The 22,764-nt window shown below is 43.8% G+C and overlaps 1 protein-coding gene across 2 annotated transcripts in view; it reads right to left on the bottom strand.

The window, feature by feature from the left end:
* CARD9 (caspase recruitment domain family member 9) overlaps positions 1 to 22,764 on the bottom strand; it is a 44,842-nt gene that overhangs the window by 19,746 nt on the left and 2,332 nt on the right. For both annotated transcript variants that reach the window (XM_083161091.1, XM_083161092.1), the window contains exons 2-4: positions 4,208 to 4,407; positions 1,926 to 2,063; positions 200 to 525 (exon numbers count right to left, since the gene is read on the bottom strand). In XM_083161091.1, coding sequence (XP_083017217.1) covers positions 200 to 525; positions 1,926 to 2,063; positions 4,208 to 4,388 — 645 coding nt within the window. In that variant the 5' untranslated portion in view covers positions 4,389 to 4,407. The remainder of the gene's footprint in view (positions 1 to 199; positions 526 to 1,925; positions 2,064 to 4,207; positions 4,408 to 22,764) is intronic.

Genomic DNA, 22,764 nt, shown 5'->3' with positions numbered 1-22,764 from the left:
GAATGACACACTGGCATAGTGCCCAGGTACCCTCTATACTGACCTCCAGTAGAAAAAGCCCACTGGCATAGTGCCTGAGTACCCTCTATACTGACGTCCGTCAGGGAGGTTACACTGGCATAGTGCCTGGGTACCCTCTATACTGACCTCCGGCAAGAATGACACACTGGCATTGTGCCCGGGTACCCTCTATACTGACCTCCAGCTGCAGGTCTCTGTTCTTCATGAGTGCGCTGTTCTTCTCCTCGCTCTGCTGGGCGTACTTCATGGCCAGCTCATAGTTTTCATCCTTACACTTCTTCATCTCCTTGGTAAAGCTGTTCATCTCCTCCTTCATCTTCATGACCCTCTCCTGGTGCTTCCTCAGCTCGCTGTCCTTCACCTGCATCTGACGGATGGCGTCCTCCTTCTCACACAGCAGAGCATTTAGCTCCTTGTACCTGGTCCTCTCCTCCTGGATGGTGTTCTGGAGCTTCAACATCTCATTCATGAGGAGCTGGGTCAGGCTGGACTCCCCGGCAGTGTCTGTAATGGGGGAAAACAGTAAGGATGACCCCGGAGACTGGCAGGGTGGCATGTTGGCATGGGAGGCAGGCAGGGGCTTGCTCCTCACCTTCTGTATGATGCTATTTTCCATCCTGAAAGGACTGTAAAGCAGTAGTGGATGGTGTGGTGGTGGTGGTGGTGGTGGTGGGGGGGGGGGGGGGGGGGGGGCAATAGTCCCTGTAAGGTTTTGGCAGATAGTGTAGAGAGGGGCAATAGTACCAGTGAGGTGGAGCATTGTGTAGTGAGGTAGTGACAGATGGTATAGGGAGGGGGGATAGTGCCAGTGAGGTGTGCAGTGGGGAGGTGGCAGATAGTGTATGGAAGGAGTGATAGTCCCAGTGAGGTAAGCAGTGGAGAGGTGGTGGATGGTGTAGGAAGGGGGTGAGAGTCCCAGTGAGGTGGGCAGTGGTGAGGTGGAGGTGGTGGATGGTGTAGAGAGGGGGCAATAGTTTCAGTGAGATATGCAGGGGTGAGGTGGTGGTGGATGGTGTAGAGAGGGGATGATAGTCCCAGTGAGGTGGGCAGTGATGAGGTGGTGGATGGTGTAGGGAGTTGCTGATAGTCCAGTGAGGTGGGCAGTGGTGGCGGATAGTGTAGGGAGCGGGTGATAGTTTCAGTGAGGTGGGCAGTGATGAGGTGGTGGATGGTGTAGGGAGGGGCAATAGTCCCAGTGAGATGGGCAGTGGTAAGGTGGTGGTGGATGGTGTAGGGAGGGGGCAATAGTTCCAGTGAGATGGGCAATAGTGAAGTCGTGGTGGATGGTATAGGGAGGGGGATAGTCCCAGTGAGGTGGGCAGTGGTGAGGTTGTGGCGAATGGTGTAGGGAAGAGGTGAAAGTACAAGTGAGCAGGGCAGTGGTGAGGTGATGGATGGTGTAGGAAGGGGGTGATAGTCTCAGTGAGGAGGGCAATGGTGAGGAGTGGCCGGGTGGTGTAGGGAGGAGGTTATAGTACTAGTGAGGTGGTGGCAGATAGTATAGAGAGGGGTGATAGTCCCAGTTAAGTGGACAGTGGTGAGGTGGTGGATGGTGTAGGGAGGGGGTGATAGTACAAGTGAGGTGGTGGATGGTGTAGGGAAGGGGTGATAGTACAAGCGAGGTGGGAAGTAGTGAGGTGGCAGATGGTGTAGGGAAGTTGTGATAGTACAAGTGAGGTGGGCAGTGGTGAGGTGGCGGATGGTGTAGGGAAGGAGTGATAGTACAAGTGAGGTGGGCAGTGGTGAGGTGGCGGATGGTGTAGTACAAGTGAGGTGGGCAGTGGTGAACATTGGGGGGTTTTGCTGACATGAATGGAGGGCACTGCCTGGCCAGTCATGATGGAGGGCACAGGATGCGTGGCATTTGTGGCTGGCATAGTCATGCACTTACACATAATACTTGCCTATAATCATGGAGAACACACGTGTGGGCTCCTTGCCAGTTATTTTCAGGAACAGGTGCGGGTAATAAAGTTCCAGACTTTCGAGGAAAGCACCGTACCCCTTACAGCCCGTCCTCTGCAGAATGTCCAGGAGTACGCCTGCATGGAGAGAGTACCGTCAGTGACACCTCTATGTACTAACAACACACCTGCATGGGGAGAGTACCATCAGTGACACCTTTATGTACTAACACACCTGCTTGGAGAGAGTACCGTCAGTGACACCTCTATGTACTAACTACACACCTGCATGGAGAGAGTACCGTCAGTGACACCTCTATGTACTAACAACACACCTGCATGGGGAGAGTACCGTCAGTGACACCTCTATGTACTAACAACACACCTGCATGGGGAGAGTACCATCAGTGACACCTCTATGTACTAACAACACACCTGCATGGGGAGAGTACCGTCAGTGACACCTCTATGTACTAACAACACACCTGCATGGAGAGAGTACCGTCAGTGACACCTCTATGTACTAACAACACACCTGCATGGAGAGAGTACCGTCAGTGACACCTCTATGTACTAACAACACACCTGCATGGGGAGAGTACCGTCAGTGACACCTCTATGTACTAACAACACACCTGCATGGGGAGAGTACCGTCAGTGACACCTCTATGTACTAACAACACACCTGCATGGGGAGAGTACCGTCAGTGACACGTCTATTTACTAACACGCCTGCATGGAAAGAGTACCGTCAGTGATATGTCTATGTACTAACAACATGCCTGCATGGGGAGAGCTATGTACTAACAACATGCCTGCATGGAGAGAGTACAGTCAGTGACACCTCTATTTACTAACAACATGCCTGCATGGGGAGAGTACCGCCAGTGACACCTCTATGTACTAACAACACTCCTGCATGGGAAGAGTACCGTCAGTGATATGTCTATGTACTAACAACATGCCTGCATGGGGAGAGTACCGTCAGTGACACATCTATGTACGAATAACATGCCTGCATGGAGAGAGTACCGTCAGTGACACGTCTATGTGGTAACAACACTCCTGCATGGGGAGAGTACCGTCAGTGACACGTCTATGTACTAACAACACTCCTGCATGATGAGAGTACCGTCAGTGACATGTCTATGTATTAAAAACAACCCTGCATGGGGAGAGCTATGTACTAACAACAACCCTGCATGGGGACAGTACCGCCAGTGACATGTCTATGTACTAACAACAGGCCTGCAGGAACATGTGTAGCACAATGCTGACAAGCAGCCAGACAGGTAACACTCATATACACAGAGGCTATGCACATAGACAGAGGGAAGGAGGCAGAACACACACACACAGGGGGCAGAGGCAGCACACATGCACAGGGGGACAGAAGCAGCACACATACACAGGGGGACAGAGGCAGCACACATACACAGGGGGACAGAGGCAGCACACATACACAGGGGGACAGAGGCAGCACACATACACAGGGGGGGAAAAGGCTGCACACACATATGTAGGAGGGGACATAGGCCGCTCACATACACAGGGGGACAGAGGCAGCACACATACACAGGGGGGGAAAAGGCTGCACACACATATGTAGGAGGGGACATAGGCCGCTCACATACACAGGGGGACAGAGGCAGCACACATACACAGGGGGACAAAGGCAGCACACATACACAGGGGGGCAGAGGCAGCACACATACACAGGGGGGCAGAGGCAGCACACATACAGAGGGAGGCAGAGGCAGCACACATACACATGGGGACAGAGGCAGCACACATACACAGGGGACAGAGGCTGCACACATACACAGGGGACAGAGGCACTGGCAGCACACACACAGGGGACAGAGGCAGCACACACACAGGGGACAGAGGCAGCACACATACACAGGGGACAGAGGCAGCACACATACACAGGGGGACAGAGGCTGCACACATACACAGGGGGACAGAGGCTGCACACATACACATAGGGACAGAGGCTGCACACATACACATAGGGACAGAGGCTGCACACATACACATAGGGACAGAGGCAGCACACATACACAGGGGACAGAGGCTGCACACATACACAGGGGACAGAGGCAGCACACATACACAGGGGGGCAGAGGCAGCACACATACACAGGGGGGCAGAGGCAGCACACATACACAGTGGGGCAGAGGCACAGTACATCTACCTGATTATCAGCACTGTATTCCGTTACACACTACTGCAGATCCCCAACAGACAAAGATGCGGCAACAGCTGGTACCAAACTCACCCACTTTTCTTTTGCGGATGACAAGGTTGGGGTCGTTAAACACTTGCTCCTCATCGTCACTGTTCAGGACTCTGCACTGGCGGAGGTACGGGGTTATTCTGTTAGGGTCTATAACAGAGATCAACTTCACTCTGTAATGTTCCAGCTTACTCCAGCAATCCTCATCCTCTTCCTCCGACATGGTGAGATGGCGTCAGAGTCTGTTTACAACACAGAGAGAGATTCAGTGACAATCCCTACAGTGTCACAATCTATATGTGCAGCGGGATGGGACCTCTGTACTGCAACAATCCTTACATCGCTATCTAGCCACTGGGAAATCACCTGCACTACATCGCTATGTGTGTATGGGCGATCTAGCCACCGGGAAATCGCCGGCACTACATCGCTATGTGTGTATGGGCGATCTAGCCACCGGGAAATCGCCTGCACTACATCGCTATGTGTGTATGGGCGATCTAGCCTCCGGGAAATCGCCTGCACTACATCGCTATGTGTGTATGGGCGATCTAGCCACTGGGAAATTGCCTGCACTACATAGCTATCTGTGTATGGGTGATCTAACCACCGGGAAATCACCTACACTACATCGCTATGGGTGTACGGGCGATCTAACCACTAGGAAATAGCCTGCACTACATCGCTATGTGTGTACGGGCAATCTATCCACTGGGAAATTGCCTGCACTACATCGCTATGTGTGTACAGGCGATCTACCCACTGGGAAATCACATACACTACATCGCTATGGGTGTACGGGCGATCTACCCACTGGGAAATTGCCTGCACTCCATCGCTATGTGTGTACGGGCAATCTACCCACTGGGAAATAGCCTGCACTACATCGCTATGTGTGTATGGGCGATCTAGCCACTAAGAAATCAACTGCACTACATCGCTGTGTGTGTGCAGGCGATCTAGCCACCGGGAAATCACCTGCACTCCATCGCTGTGTGTGTATGGGCGATCTAGCCACCGGGAAATTACCTGCACTACATCGCTATGTGTGTATGTCCTGTATGTACGTCTCTCAAAACCATGCACTGTATAGCGGAGGCGGGGCTATGATGAAGTTATTCAGTGCGAAATGCGTCATAAGGTTTCCCCTTGTACTTGGTTGTGGGCAGATGAGGACTTGCCCACCTTTCTGGTAGTGTATAAAGACAAGCACATTTTGCTACTGGTAACATATTACACCCTCCCTGCTGCCAAAGGAGAACAGCAGAAATCTCCCTCTATTCTGTACTCTCAAAATGTGGTACTGAAAGCGCAATGTCACTGCTGGGACTTCTGCAAATGGTCACATTATCCTCACTGTCACTGCGAGACGTCATGTCCAGCATCTCCTTACAATGGGACATAAGGAACGTTCCACGCTGATGTGGCCCTGAGGAACATGCCTATGTTCTCATACAGACTGAAGGAACTGCATACAGGATTTACAGATTGTCTGACGGGATGTAATACGTTCTTATAGGGACCAACAAATGGTTGTAGTGCTCCAGGGAGATAAGAAATGATGGACTGCCAGCAATTGCCGCTTGTTCACAAATCCATCACAGTACTTGGAGCCATATACAGCAAAAGCTCGGCAGTATTAGTATAATATACAGCGATACCTCGGCAGTATCAGTATAACATACAGCGATACCTCAGCAGTATCAGTATAACATACAGCGATACCTCGGCAGTATTAGTATAACATACAGAGATACCTCGGCAGTATTAGTATAATATACAGCGATACCTCGGCAGTATTAGTATAACATACAGCGATACCTCAGCAGTATCAGTATAATATACAGCGATACCTCGGCAGTATCAGTATAATATACAGCGATACCTCGGCAGTATCAGTATAATATACAGCGATACCTCGGCAGTATTAGTATAACATACAGCGATACCTCGGCAGTATTAGTATAACATACAGAGATACCTCGGCAGTATCAGTATAACATACAGAGATACCTCGGCAGTATCATTATAATATACAGCGATACCTCGGCAGTATCAGTATAATATACAGCGATACCTCGGCAGTATCAGTATAATATACAGCGATACCTCGGCAGTATCAGTATAATATACAGAGATACCTCGGCAGTATCAGTATAATATACAGAGATACCTCGGCAGTATCAGTATAATATACAGAGATACCTCGGCAGTATCAGTATAATATACAGAGATACCTCGGCAGTATCAGTATAATATACAGAGATACCTCGGCAGTATCAGTATAATATACAGAGATACCTCGGCAGTATCAGTATAATATACAGAGATACCTCGGCAGTATCAGTATAATATACAGAGATACCTCGGCAGTATTAGTAGAATATACAGAGATACCTCGGCAGTATTAGTAGAATATACAGCGATACCTCGGCAGTATTAGTAGAATATACAGCGATACCTCGGCAGTATCAGTATAATATACAGCGATACCTCGGCAGTATTAGTATAACATACAGAGATAACTCGGCAGTATTAGTATAACATACAGAGATACCTCGGCAGTATTAGTATAACATACAGCGATACCTCGGCAGTATTAGTATAATATACAGCGATACCTCAGCAGTATTAGGATAGCAGAGGAGGCTATACCTTGGCAGTTTTAGTATAATTAGTATTAGTATAATATACAGCGATATCTCTAAAGTATTAGTAGAACAGATGCGGCCATACTTCAGTATTATTAGTAGAACAGATGCAGCCATACTTCAGTATTATTAGTAGAACAGATGCGGCCATACTTCAGTATTATTAGTAGAACAGATGCGGCCATACTTCAGTATTATTAGCAGAACAGATGCGGCCATACTTCAGTATTATTAGCAGAACAGACGCGGCCATACTTCAGTATTATTAGCAGAACAGACGCGGCCATACTTCAGTATTATTAGCAGAACAGAAGCGGCCATACTTCAGTATTATTAGCAGAACAGACGCGGCCATACTTCGGTATTATTAGCAGAACAGATGCGGCCATACTTCGGTATTATTAGCAGAACAGATGCGGCCATACTTCGGTATTATTAGCAGAACAGATGCGGCCATACTTCGGTATTATTAGCAGAACAGATGCGGCCATACTTCGGTATTATTAGCATAACAGATGCGGCCATACTTCGGTATTATTAGCAGAACAGATGCGGCCATACTTCGGTATTATTAGCAGAACAGATGCGGCCATACTTCGGTATTATTAGCAGAACAGATGCGGCCATACTTCGGTATTATTAGCAGAACAGATGCGGCCATACTTCGGTATTATTAGCGTAACAGATGCGGCCATACTTCGGTATTATTAGCGTAACAGATGCGGCCATACTTCAGTATTATTAGCGTAACAGATGCGGCCATACTTCAGTATTATTAGTAGAACAGATGCGGCCATACTTCAGTATTATTAGTAGAACAGATGCGGCCATACTTCAATATTATTAGCAGAACAGATGCGGCCATACTTCAGTATTATTAGTAGAACAGATGGGGCCATACTTCAGTAATATTAGTAGAACAGATGCGGCCATACTTCAGTATTATTAGTGTAACAGATGCGGCCATACTTCAGTATTATTAGTAGAACAGATGCGGCCATACTTCAGTATTATTAGTAGAACAGATGCGGCCATACTTCAGTATTATTAGTAGAACAGATGCGGCCATACTTCAGTATTATTAGCAGAACAGATGCGGCCATACTTCAGTATTATTAGTAGAACAGATGCGGCCATACATCAGTATTATTAGCAGAACAGATGCGGCCATACTTCAGTATTATTAGCGTAACAGATGCGGCCATACATCAGTATTATTAGCAGAACAGATGCGGCCATACTTCAGTATTATTAGCAGAACAGATGCGGCCATACTTCAGTATTATTAGTAGAACAGATGCGGCCATACTTCAGTATTATTAGCAGAACAGATGCGGCCATACTTCAGTATTATTAGTGTAACAGATGCGGCCATACTTCAGTAATATTAGTAGAACAGATGCGGCCATACTTCAGTATTATTAGTAGAACAGATGCGGCCATACTTCAGTATTATTAGTAGAACAGATGCGGCCATACTTCAGTATTATTAGTGTAACAGATGCGGCCATACTTCAGTATTATTAGCAGAACAGATGCGGCCATACTTCGGTATTATTAGCATAACAGATGCGGCCATACTTCGGTATTATTAGCATAACAGATGCGGCCATACTTCGGTATTATTAGCGTAACAGATGCGGCCATACTTCAGTATTATTAGCGTAACAGATGCGGCCATACTTCAGTATTATTAGTAGAACAGATGCGGCCATACTTCAGTATTATTAGTAGAACAGATGCGGCCATACTTCAATATTATTAGCAGAACAGATGCGGCCATACTTCAGTATTATTAGTAGAACAGATGGGGCCATACTTCAGTAATATTAGTAGAACAGATGCGGCCATACTACAGTATTATTAGCAGAACAGATGGGGCCATACTTCGGTATTATTAGCATAACAGATGCGGCCATACTTCAGTATTATTAGTAGAACAGATGGGGCCATACTTCAGTATTATTAGTGTAACAGATGCGGCCATACTTCAGTATTATTAGTAGAACAGATGCGGCCATACTTCAGTATTATTAGTAGAACAGATGCGGCCATACTTCAGTATTATTAGTAGAACAGATGCGGCCATACTTCAGTATTATTAGTAGAACAGATGCGGCCATACTTCAGTATTATTAGCAGAACAGATGCGGCCATACTTCAGTATTATTAGTAGAACAGATGCGGCCATACATCAGTATTATTAGCAGAACAGATGCGGCCATACTTCAGTATTATTAGTGTAACAGATGCGGCCATACATCAGTATTATTAGCAGAACAGATGCGGCCATACTTCAGTATTATTAGCAGAACAGATGCGGCCATACTTCAGTATTATTAGCAGAACAGATGCGGCCATACTTCAGTATTATTAGCAGAACAGATGCGGCCATACTTCAGTATTATTAGTGTAACAGATGCGGCCATACTTCAGTATTATTAGTGTAACAGATGCGGCCATACTTCAGTAATATTAGTAGAACAGATGCGGCCATACTTCAGTATTATTAGTAGAACAGATGCGGCCATACTTCAGTATTATTAGTAGAACAGATGCGGCCATACTTCAGTATTATTAGTGTAACAGATGCGGCCATACTTCCGTATTATTAGTAGAACAGATGCGGCCATACTTCAGTATTATTAGTGTAACAGATGCGGCCATACTTCAGTATTATTAGTAGAACAGATGCGGCCATACTTCAGTATTATTAGTAGAACAGATGCGGCCATACTTCAGTATTATTAGTAGAACAGATGCGGCCATACTTCAGTATTATTAGTGTAACAGATGCGGCCATACTTCCGTATTATTAGTAGAACAGATGCGGCCATACTTCAGTATTATTAGTGTAACAGATGCGGCCATACTTCAGTATTATTAGTAGAACAGATGCGGCCATACCTTAGCAGTTTTAGAATAACAGATCGTTGCCAATAATGTGGGCATTACATAGTAGGAGAACGGAAGACTATGATGCGTTCATATGTTCACACCCCGCCCCCTATTGTGCCGATTCACCATGGGTCACTAATGTGAGAACAGCGAGGAGAAAGCCGCCGCCCAGACAGAAACAGAAGACGCCCGTGTGCTAAAGCGCAAGCGAATCACAAATGTATCACTAACCGCCATCCACTCGCAGATCCGTGCGCAATTCCCGGAACATCGAAGAGACTTTGCCATGTGTGCGATTGTGAGCAGGTCTGAGGCTGTCACCAATCTGCCACTGACACCGGCCAGGTCTGAGGCCTGAGGCCTTTCCTCTGAACCAATAAAACCTGGATCTCCTTTGAACAAGTTTTGACATTTATGGGGCCTACACACGTAGTGATTTAGGGGCATTTTCTAAGCAATCTCATTAGATGGCTTTGACAATGCCCCTACATTGCTTAGTGTGTAGGAACATTGCGTTAGCAATGCGCCAGATAAATCTAGTTAATCGTGGAGAGAACACCGGCCCTGACAGATCGCTCAGAACTCTCGTCACTACGTGTACGGGATACGGTCATTGGGTCACCACCAAGTAGGTCGACAAGCATGATGTCCACACCACTAGGTCGACATGATTTTAGGTCATGGGTTAAGTCGACAGGGTCATTCGGTCGACATGGTTCATTTTTTACTTTTGACATGTACCGACAGGCGGTATTTCATGCCCTACCATCCACCAGGGTGTGGTGGGAGAATAAAATAGTGTGCAGAGCATAGTGAGGCACCGTGCCCGAAGCATGGCGAGTGCAGCGAGGGGACGTGGCGGTACGTTTCGGTGTCCATGTCGACACAACAGGCGGTATTTCATGCCCTACCATCCACTAGGACATAAGGGTAAAATAAATTAAAAAAATGAAAAAAAAAAAAGTCAACATTTTCACTGTCGACCTTACCCATGTCGACCTAATGACCTTGTCAACCTTACCCGTCTACCTAATGACCCTCTCGACTTAACCCATGTCGACCGTCCTGCATGTCGACCTAGACACATGTTGACCTAAATGCATGTCGACCTAATGACTGTCTAACAACTTGCTTGTGACCAAATGACCCACACCCACGTGTGTAGACCCATACGACTGGTGAGTGCTGTTTACTTCCCCCTTGGGGATTCCTTACTATAGATAGAGAGCACATACAATTCCTATATATACACAACATACTTTACCCTTATCCTGTGATTTCTTATCATTGAAATTATAAGAAATGTATTTATATAGCGCTCCTTCTCCAATAGGACTCAAGACACTTAACAGAAAGAGTAAATGTAATACAGTACACAAACAATGAAGTACATAAAAGCTTTTGATAAACGATACTTAAGGGAATTACGGTAATGCTTGAGTAAACAGGAAAGTCTTCAGAATTAGATTTGGATTCTTGTGCAGCAGCCAAGTAGGTAAAGGGCCCTACATACGCAGAGATGTGTGCCAGAGATACATAACGGGAGATTCAGCACAAGAGATTTCACTCTTGTGGCTCATTTCAGACAATGAGCCACATACAGAGAGATTTGTGTCAGAGATTCAAATTGGGAGATTCAGCACGGGAGATCTCAAATCTGTCACGACTGTGACATTGTGCAGCTGGCTACTCTGGATGTGCCTGCCCAGACTGCGCTATATATATATATATATATATATATATATATATATATATATATATATACATATATATATATATATATGCAAAAATGAATGAGCGGCGCCACCTGTGCCTCCTTCGCTATGCCAATTTATTAAAGGCAATGTCCCCCTTTTTACTATTTTCTTAAAGGGGTGTCTGCCAATCCTCAAAGTTCAAGCAATGGTAAGTTACTTATAAGAAAAAATTGTTTTCAATGGATGGGGATACGGCGACTATTGCTCTTTTAAACACGTAATAAAGTATCACCTGTTCCAATTGGGACAGGGTAGAACCTGATACCACTGAAATAAATTATTGGCTACAATTACCAATTCATGAATAAAACTACTATGAGTAAAAAGTTTAAAAATTTATTACAAAAGAGGTAGGGATATTTGACACAATAAAAATAGAGGGACAATCAGTACAATAGATATATAAATGTAAAAAATATATAAAAAATGCTATACAAAAAAATGGGTGTACTTCCTAACTTAGAATCAATATTGCTCCTAAGGGCTAGAGCTAAAATATGGATACAATTTAATACTAAAAAAATCTAAAAAAGTCTAAAAAACAATTCAGAACGTAGGTAGTAAATAAAGTGCTTATCTTTTTAGATGAGGCAGGAGGGCTAGAGTGTCCCAACGCGTTTCGTCCTTCTGACTTGATAAAGTCAGAAGGACGAAACGCGTTGGGACACTCTAGCCCTCCTGCCTCATCTAAAAAGATAAGCACTTTATTTACTACCTACGTTCTGAATTGTTTTTTAGACTTTTTTAGATTTTTTTAGTATTAAATTGTATCCATATTTTAGCTCTAGCCCTTAGGAGCAATATTGATTCTAAGTTAGGAAGTACACCCATTTTTTTGTATAGCATTTTTTATATATTTTTTACATTTATATATCTATTGTACTGATTGTCCCTCTATTTTTATTGTGTCAAATATCCCTACCTCTTTTGTAATAAATTTTTAAACTTTTTACTCATAGTAGTTTTATTCATGAATTGGTAATTGTAGCCAATAATTTATTTCAGTGGTATCAGGTTCTACCCTGTCCCAATTGGAACAGGTGATACTTTATTACGTGTTTAAAAGAGCAATAGTCGCCGTATCCCCATCCATTGAAAACAATATATATATATATATATATATATATACACACACACATACACAGTATATATATATATATATATATATATATATATATATATATATATATATATATATGCATGTATCAAATAGTAAAACCAGCGCTGAGTGTAGGAATTGGAAAATCCAGTGAATGTTCCTTTAGCTGAGTAGAAGGAATATATTAGCCAAGACCAAAGTCCTTATGTGTGCGGACTGCAGCAACCTTCAGAAACAAATCCTCAAGGATCCAATGAGGTAGAAATCTGGGCAAAAACAAAGAAGAAGGTGCGCTTCATGGTGCATTAAAAGGGTTTTTAATGAATAACAAATGTTGGACAAAGGGGAGCAGGGCATTTGCTCGTACCAGAATTAAAACAGGGTGGACTGGATACCACGTGACATGACATATATCAACCAGGCTAGGCAGCTGGGCAATCCTGGTCCCAAAGAACCGAGTACCTCAAAAGCGCCCCCCGCTGGGTTGCGGGCAGACGCCTGAAGGAGAGCGGGATCGGGCGGAGAGTCCACAGGAGCAGCAAGCCAGTGAATGCGGATAGCCAGGCCCTGACTAGTTTCGTCACTGGGACTTCATCAGAGGGCGTGGCTTCCGCACATACTCACATCCCTTAAAAAGGCCTGGGATGTCAATCATCTGCCACAGCTCACGGGGCGTCGGCCCACATAAAGCTTAACGCTTAATAAAATTGCAGGCAGATGACTTCGGACAAGAAAATTATTATATCTGTCCAAAGATATTGCACAATGAAAAAATGAAGTACTTTAAGAAAGCCGCGAAAATATATGTCACGTCTTACAATTTATATGCCACAAACATACAAAATCTGTTTCTTAAAGGGACAGTACTCCCCAAAAAAAACATGAAAAATTTCATAAAATTTTTGTCTTCTTGACATTAAAAAATGAAGTACTTTAAAAAGCTGTGAGATTATAAGTCACGTCTTATAATTTATATGCAACAAACATACAAAATCTATTTCTTAAAGGGACAGTACTCCCTAAAAAAACATGAAAAATTTCATAAAATTTTAGTCTTCTTGACATTAAAAAAGTAAGTACTTTAAGAAAGCTGTGAGATTATATGTCACATCTTATAAGTCATATGCAACAAACATACAAAATCTGCTTCTTAAAGGGACAGTACTCCCCAAAAAAACATGAAAAATTTCATAAAATGTAGATGTTTTAAAAAAACGCGAGAATATATGTCACGTCTTAGACTCTAAATGCAACAAACTTACAAGATATATTTCTTAAAGGGACTGTACTCCCTAAGAATAAAAAAACATGAAAAATGTCAAAAATATATTTAAAAAAAAAAAACACATTAAAAAATGCTAAAACAAGAAAATATATAGTAGACAGTTAAGCTCAATTGATGAAAGGTGTAATCTCGTATCCTTCATTGAGTCCTAACGGACACAATGTTTTTAGTTTAAGGATCCAAAACGTTTCCCTTTTCAACAATGCCTTCTCCCGATCACCTCCCCGCTTCCCTTGCTGGACTATTTCAATCCCCTTAAAGTTTAAGCTGGAAGGGTTGCAGTTATGATTTTTACTAAAATGACGGGACACACTGTGATTGGTTATACCATGCTTAATGTTTCTTATATTTTCAAAGATACGGATTTTTAAACATCTCTTAGTTTTCCCGACATATTTAAGGCCGCAGCCACAAGTTAACAAATAGATTACAAACATGGAGTTACAATTTATGAACTCTCTAATTTTAAAATCTGAATCCGCAATAGCGGGACCCTTATGTGCATAAGGGCAAGCTTTACAGCTATTACATGGATAAAAACCTTTGATAGACAAGAATGTTTCAGATACTGGGTTCTCCTTTACCACTTCTAGTTGACTTCTTGCTACCATAGTTTTTACTGTTCTAGATCTCTTATAAACAATTCGAGGAGCTGGCTGAATGTGTCCGGATAAAACCGGGTCTAATTTTAGTACATGCCAGTGCTTTCTAAAGATGGAATTTATCTCCTTTTCTTTGTTATTATATTCAGTAATGAACAGTACTTCGTTATCAAAGGTAGTTTTTGTTGAATCTACTGTCTTTACATTTAGAAGGCTGTTCCTATCACGGTTTTTTGCTTTGTCAAGAGCCCCTTGAACAATCCCTGAAGGGTACCCCTTATCTTTAAATCTTTTAATGTACACAGATGATTGCTCATTGAACTTCTCTATACTAGAACAATTCCTTCTGAGTCTCAAAAATTGTGAAAAGGGGATATTATCCTTCCATGGGCCGTAATGACAGCTGGTATAATCAAGGTAGCTATTAGAGTCTACTGTCTTGAAAAATGTACAAGTTTCAATAACATTACTTTCAGGAAAATTTTCGGTACTTAGTACAATGTCAAGGAACTCAATACGAGATTTATGAAAATTTGATGTAAATCTCAAATTGAACTCATTAGAATTTAATCCCTTTAAAAATTCATTAAAAGAGCATTCATCTCCTCTCCATATAATAATGATATCATCAATGTAGCGCTTAAAAAGCGCTACATTGTCAGTACACTGCACAGCGATGGAAGACGATTCCCATTGGCCCATGTAGATATTAGCCAGACTAGGGGCACAAATCGTCCCCATCGCTGTCCCGCATGTCTGAAGGTACCAGTCACCCAGAAATTCAAAATAGTTTCGTTTCAATACGAACTGTAAACAATCACAGATAAAATTTATCCTTTCAGGGGTCATTGCTGCATCTTTCTCTAAGCAGCACCTCACCGCCTGAATCCCTTTTTCATGAGGGATACACGTATACAAAGTTTGAATGTCGACCGTGGCAAAACAAAGATCTTTCTCCCAATTAAAATGAATTTTTAAAGGGATTAAATTCTAATGAGTTCAATTTGAGATTTACATCAAATTTTCATAAATCTCGTATTGAGTTCCTTGACATTGTACTAAGTACCGAAAATTTTCCTGAAAGTAATGTTATTGAAACTTGTACATTTTTCAAGACAGTAGACTCTAATAGCTACCTTGATTATACCAGCTGTCATTACGGCCCATGGAAGGATAATATCCCCTTTTCACAATTTTTGAGACTCAGAAGGAATTGTTCTAGTATAGAGAAGTTCAATGAGCAATCATCTGTGTACATTAAAAGATTTAAAGATAAGGGGTACCCTTCAGGGATTGTTCAAGGGGCTCTTGACAAAGCAAAAAACCGTGATAGGAACAGCCTTCTAAATGTAAAGACAGTAGATTCAACAAAAACTACCTTTGATAACGAAGTACTGTTCATTACTGAATATAATAACAAAGAAAAGGAGATAAATTCCATCTTTAGAAAGCACTGGCATGTACTAAAATTAGACCCGGTTTTATCCGGACACATTCAGCCAGCTCCTCGAATTGTTTATAAGAGATCTAGAACAGTAAAAACTATGGTAGCAAGAAGTCAACTAGAAGTGGTAAAGGAGAACCCAGTATCTGAAACATTCTTGTCTATCAAAGGTTTTTATCCATGTAATAGCTGTAAAGCTTGCCCTTATGCACATAAGGGTCCCGCTATTGCGGATTCAGATTTTAAAATTAGAGAGTTCATAAATTGTAACTCCATGTTTGTAATCTATTTGTTAACTTGTGGCTGCGGCCTTAAATATGTCGGGAAAACTAAGAGATGTTTAAAAATCCGTATCTTTGAACATATAAGAAACATTAAGCATGGTATAACCAATCACAGTGTGTCCCGTCATTTTAGTAAAAATCATAACTGCAACCCTTCCAGCTTAAACTTTAAGGGGATTGAAATAGTCCAGCAAGGGAAGCGGGGAGGTGATCGGGAGAAGGCATTGTTGAAAAGGGAAACGTTTTGGATCCTTAAACTAAAAACATTGTGTCCGTTAGGACTCAATGAAGGATACGAGATTACACCTTTCATCAATTGAGCTTAACTGTCTACTATATATTTTCTTGTTTTAGCATTTTTTAATGTTTATATTTTTGACATTTTTTTAATGTTTATATTTTTGACATTTTTCATGTTTTTTTATTCTTAGGGAGTACAGTCCCTTTAAGAAATATATCTTGTAAGTTTGTTGCATTTAGAGTCTAAGACGTGACATATATTCTCGCGTTTTTTTAAAACATCTACATTTTATGAAATTTTTCATGTTTTTTTGGGGAGTACTGTCCCTTTAAGAAGCAGATTTTGTATGTTTGTTGCATATGACTTATAAGATGTGACATATAATCTCACAGCTTTCTTAAAGTACTTACTTTTTTAATGTCAAGAAGACTAAAATTTTATGAAATTTTTCATGTTTTTTTAGGGAGTACTGTCCCTTTAAGAAATAGATTTTGTATGTTTGTTGCATATAAATTATAAGACGTGACTTATAATCTCACAGCTTTTTAAAGTACTTCATTTTTTAATGTCAAGAAGACAAAAATTTTATGAAATTTTTCATGTTTTTTTTGGGGAGTACTGTCCCTTTAAGAAACAGATTTTGTATGTTTGTGGCATATAAATTGTAAGACGTGACATATATTTTCGCGGCTTTCTTAAAGTACTTCATTTTTTCATTGTGCAATATCTTTGGACAGATATAATAATTTTCTTGTCCGAAGTCATCTGCCTGCAATTTTATTAAGCATTAAGCTTTATGTGGGCCGACGCCCCGTGAGCTGTGGCAGATGATTGACATCCCAGGCCTTTTTAAGGGATGTGAGTATGTGCGGAAGCCACGCCCTCTGATGAAGTCCCAGTGACGAAACTAGTCAGGGCCTGGCTATCCGCATTCACTGGCTTGCTGCTCCTGTGGACTCTCCGCCCGATCCCGCTCTCCTTCAGGCGTCTGCCCGCAACCCAGCGGGGGGCGCTTTTGAGGTACTCGGTTCTTTGGGACCAGGATTGCCCAGCTGCCTAGCCTGGTTGATATATGTCATGTAACGTGGTATCCAGTCCACCCTGTTTTAATTCTGGTACGAGCAAATGCCCTGCTCCCCTTTGTCCAACATTTGTTATTCATTAAAAACCCTTTTAATGCACCATGAAGCGCACCTTCTTCTTTGTTTTTGCCTATATATATATATATATATACACAGTTTCATAGTTTTAATCATAGTCCCCCATAAAAAGTTTTAATCGTTGGTGGTATAGTGTGGCATCCCCCTCTCCCCTCAACCGTTGGTGGCACAGTGTAAAAAAAAAAAAGAATATACTTACCAACTCCGGTGTCTTCCAGCGTCGCGTCCTCTCACTGCAGCTTCCATCTGACTGCAGAGGGCGGGCGCGGCACCCGGCAGGTCCAGGAAGCGTCTTTTCAGCTGGGCTCCGGCGGCGAGGCTTCCAGGCGGCGGCGGGGCTTCGAGGCGGCGGCGGGGCTTCCAGGCGGCGGCGGGGCTTCAAGGTCGGTGGCAGCGGGGCTTCATCTGGGCAGCGTGCTCCGGCATGACAGTCGCTCAGATGGCCCTGCTCATCCCCGCGCCACACATGCGGGAGATGAGCAGGAGCATCTCAGCGACTGTTATGAATTGACTGACCGGGCCATTCTGAATCTTGTGCAGATTCAGAACGGCGGGGGCGCGCATGTAAATCGCTGTGTGGGCTATATACACAGCGATTTACATGCATTTTCTGAGCGATTTAGTAAAATCGCTCAGAAAGTGCCTGAAAATTGTGCTGTGTGTGGGGGCCTTAACAGTTAAACAGTGACAGTACAGACATACATAACAGATACAGGCATACGCTAATCCTGGGGATTATAGATGCAGGGAACATATATATGCGTTGAGCAGCACAACGCCTAGGCAGCCATAAGCGGTGTCACTGGTTGCCGTGACAGCCAGGCAGGTAACTATATAAGCAGAGACGGCACAGTTATCACACAGGGAACATATATTAGCTGAGCTGCACAGCGCATAGGCAGCCGTCCAGGGCGCCACTTGGTAGTTGCAGCAGCCAGGTAGGTAACAGGCAGGGCAGCCGAGAGGTATGAAAGGTCCGGTAAAATTTTGGGGTGTGGCCTATTTGTGGGAAGCGTGGACACCTAACGCGATTAGACCACGCCCCAAAAATGTTTAAGGGGGTAAAAAAAAAAACGGTCTAGGGGGTATTGTTGGTATTCTCCCCCCCCCACCACCACCACCAGCAGCAGCAGCAGCACATACCTACAGTATGTGCTGTGCTGAAAGCAGGCTCAGCATAAGTTCTCACACTGTCAGTGACTCGCTCATGTTGAGCCTGCTGTCAGCACAGCACATGCTGTAGGTGTGTGCTGCTGCTGGGGAAGGGGGGGGGGGGGGGGGGGGGGGAATACCAACAATACCCCCTAGACCGTTTTTTTCACCCCCTTAAACATTTTAGGGGCGTGGTCTAATTGCGTTAGATGTCCCAAGTCAGCTCTCCCAGCACCTCTTATTCTTGGTATCAGAATGGGAGGAGTACTAAGCACAGGTCATAGCCAGCTCTCCTAGCCAGGGCTGGATTAAGCCTTCGGGGGGGCCCGGTCACTTTAGACAGGGGGGCCCTCTCCCTCGTCATTACTGGCTGCAAACTGCATTGGAGAATATTACACTGTCAGAATACAGAGTGACGGCAGTATAAACTTACAGTCCATAGAGACGCTAACATAGCAGATAAAGCAAGTGACAATATTATAGCAGCAGCTCAAAAGTATGCAAGTTTGACACACGCACCTGTGCTGTTGGACCTTGTGAAGTGTTTTCTTCACATTCTGTCCTTCCTAGCATTTGCACACATAGCTCTTATGTTTTGTTTGTGCTTCTCCTGCTGCTACCGTAGCTATGTTCATCTTTCTGCCTATATCTATCCGGTTTTGATCAGCATTATCCTCTGTTGCAGTGGATAGGCTTCCTGTTCCATTTGCCTGCAGAGACAATACCTCTAGGTTGGGGGAGCAGATTTCTTCAGTAAACCAAATAAAAATGAAGAAATCTGCTCCCCCAACCTAGAGGAATTGAACATAGCTAGCACCAGGAAAAACACAAACAAAACTTTAATAGCTTTATGTGCAAATGATCGGAGCTTAGGCAATAAAATTCCAGAACTAATTGCAATAATGACAAGGGATGAACTGGATATTGTGGTTATTACAGAGTCATGGTGCAATGAAAATCACGACTGGGACATAGCTATACCAGGATATACTTTATTTAGGAAGGACAGAATGGGAAGAATGGGAGGAGTTTGTGAAATACATTGTATTGAAGTATTGTATTGAAGAAAAAAATGAGGCCCTTTGGGTGACCATAGAAACAGGGAAGAAGGCGATTCTTCGTATAGGGGTGATCTACAGACCACCAGGTCAGGAAGAGGAACTTGACAAGAGCCTATTGCAGGACATCAATAAAATGGCATTAAAAGGAGAGGTGATAATCATGGGAGACTTTAATCTAACTGATGTGAACTGGGAGCTGCCTGTTGCAACTTCCACCAGAAGTAGGGACATGCTGAATTCCTTGCAAGGAGCATCCCTCCAGCAGTTGGTGAGGGAGCCCACTCGTAAGAACGCAATATTAGACTTAATACATACAAATGGAGACAGAATATCTGATGTAAATGTGGGTGAAAACCTGGGATCCAGTGACCATCAAGCAGTATGGTTCAGAATAAAGACAGAGACCGACTCATCGCACACAAAAACACAAGGGGTGAGATTTAATAGGATGAGAGATTCAGAAAGTGAGAGATTTGGTGAGAAATCTCCAGTTTTTTTAAAGCGGCAATCATTTACACTGCAAAATCAAAGTGGTGTAGCCATGTAAATGATTGCCGCTTTAAAAAAAAAAACCTGGAGATTTCTTACCAAATCTCTCACTTTCTGAATCTCTCATTCTATTAAATCTCACTCAAGGTATTAGATTTTAGGAAGGCTGATTTTGTGGAGATGGGAAACTCTGTAAGGGATTTTTTGGCAGATTGGAGGAACTTGGAAGGAGAAGTGGGAAATAATACTAAAAGCAACAGAACCCAAAAGAGTTAGGAAAAACACAAGGAAAACGAAGCCAGTGTGGTTTGCGAAAGAAGTAGCAAGTATTGTGAAAGCAAAATAGTTGGCCTTTAAGAAATATAAGCAGACGCAGAACAATGAGGACAAAGAGGTGTATGTTGTTAGACAGAAGGAGGCTAATGTAGGGTACTCACCACGACGACCCGCTCACGATGTGCACCGTGAGCGGGTCCGATCCAATGGCGACCTGCACCCGGCAGTATGGTCGTTATCAGGGGCGTAGGGAGGGCGGAGCCGGCGGAGCACGTGCTCCAGGCGCAGAGACATCAAATGGCGCCGGAGCCTTACAGCCCGCCCCGCTCCCCCCCGGCACAGTCACACACACTTTTTCTTTTTATAAAGGCAGCAGGTGCGCCGCGCTGCACGGGTCAGCGGGGGGTGATCAGCTATTTAGCAGGAGCACGGGCGGGGGGTGGCGGGAGCGCGGGCAGGTGGGGGCGGCCGGGGATAAATTAATTAATTTACTTTAGTTGGAGAGCAGGTCTGCATCGCAGCAGAAGCCTGTCACTGAATGCACACAGTGACAGAGGCGTCCACCGCTGCGGAGCGTCTGTGTGTTTGCAGACCAGCTGCCTGGGACCGGATGCTGCAGCCTGCACGTGAGAGAGGGGAAGGTGCTGTGGAGCCGGCTCACTGACTGCAGTACAAACAGACTGAACAGTAAAAACTCTGCCCTATGACTATTGTAAGTAAATTTGTCTGCCCTGCATGGCTTTATAATATATATATATATATATATATATATATATATATATATATATATATATATATACACACATCAATCAGTCATAGTAGTTATATATAATATATAAATATATATATTATATAATTACTATGACTGATTGATGTGTGTATGTATATATATATATATATATATATATATATATATATATATATATATATATATATATATATATATACATACATACATACATACATACATACACACACACACACACACACACACACACACACACCAATCAGTCATAGTAGTTATATAATATATATATATATATATATATATATATATATATATATATATATATATATATATATATATTTCCACAGTATGTTGGCACACAGCATAAATTTCCACCATCTGTCCTGGTGCACTCCAAATTAAAGATAAATACCCAGTCCATGTGTGGAGGCACTCAGAAAAAAATATACTCAGGCAATAAAGATGCAAACAGCAGTATTGAGCACCATTACGGTGTGTTATATAGGACGGGATGTTCTAACATCTGCAGTTCTCTAACGCCCCCCTTCGCCGGGTACCGCATTCTTAATAACCGCATATGCTCTAACATATGCGATTATTAACGCAAAGTTCAGCACTTGCGATAAGAGGCGCTGGATTTCCGTGTCTGAGACTCGGGAGTCCATCTGCGCATGTGCAGAGCGCCGGCCGCAGGGCATGCTGGGAGGGATCCATGATGGATCCCTTACACAGCACTAGGGTAAGAAGCCCATAGGCTTCTGCAGGGAATCGCCAGCTTTTTCTGCCGATTCCCTCCGCAGGGCTGACACTGCGAAGGGGGGGACAGAACATACAGAAATGCTGTGAAAACCCGATAACGGGGGTTTTACCGCATTTCTGGTTTAGAGCATCCCACCCATAGTATGTAATGGGCCAGTGGCGTAACAATAGCACTGCAGCCCCCGCGGTCGCGGGGAGGCGCAGTGTAAGTGCAGGCGCCGGGGGGCTGCGGTGCTATTGTAATATCGGTGCGGTGTGGGTGGGAACTGGGATACCTGTCACTGTGTCAGCGCTGCAGTGGTCCCGGCTCCCGTCCTGGCTTCATTATGATGTGAAATCATAAAATGTCCACCCCCATATAGCAGACAGTTCTCTGAAACTGTCTGCTGTATGGGGGCGGACATTTTGTGATGGTCCGTTCTTCATATCATCAGAATGAAGCCAGGACGGGAGCCGGGACCACTGCAGCGCCGATGACAGCCGGACTCCCACCCGCATCGCTGACAGCCGGACTCCCACCCGCATCGCTGACAGCCGGACTCCTGAATATGTAAGTATACATATACTGTAGTATGTATTTATATGTGGCAGGTGGCATGGGGGGGGGGGCACCAGAAACCTCTGGCGGTGGGGCGCAATTTTTGAAGTTACGCCACTAATGGGCATCATGTGTGGCCTTATGTGTAAATGGCA

The sequence above is a fragment of the Crinia signifera genome, chromosome 9 (genome assembly GCF_055691185.1).
Source record: "Crinia signifera chromosome 9, ASM5569118v1, whole genome shotgun sequence".
NCBI classification, from domain to species: Eukaryota; Metazoa; Chordata; class Amphibia; order Anura; family Myobatrachidae; genus Crinia; species Crinia signifera.
The sequence above is the reverse complement of the archived record's forward strand: the minus strand, read 5'-3'. Positions and strand labels throughout refer to the sequence as shown.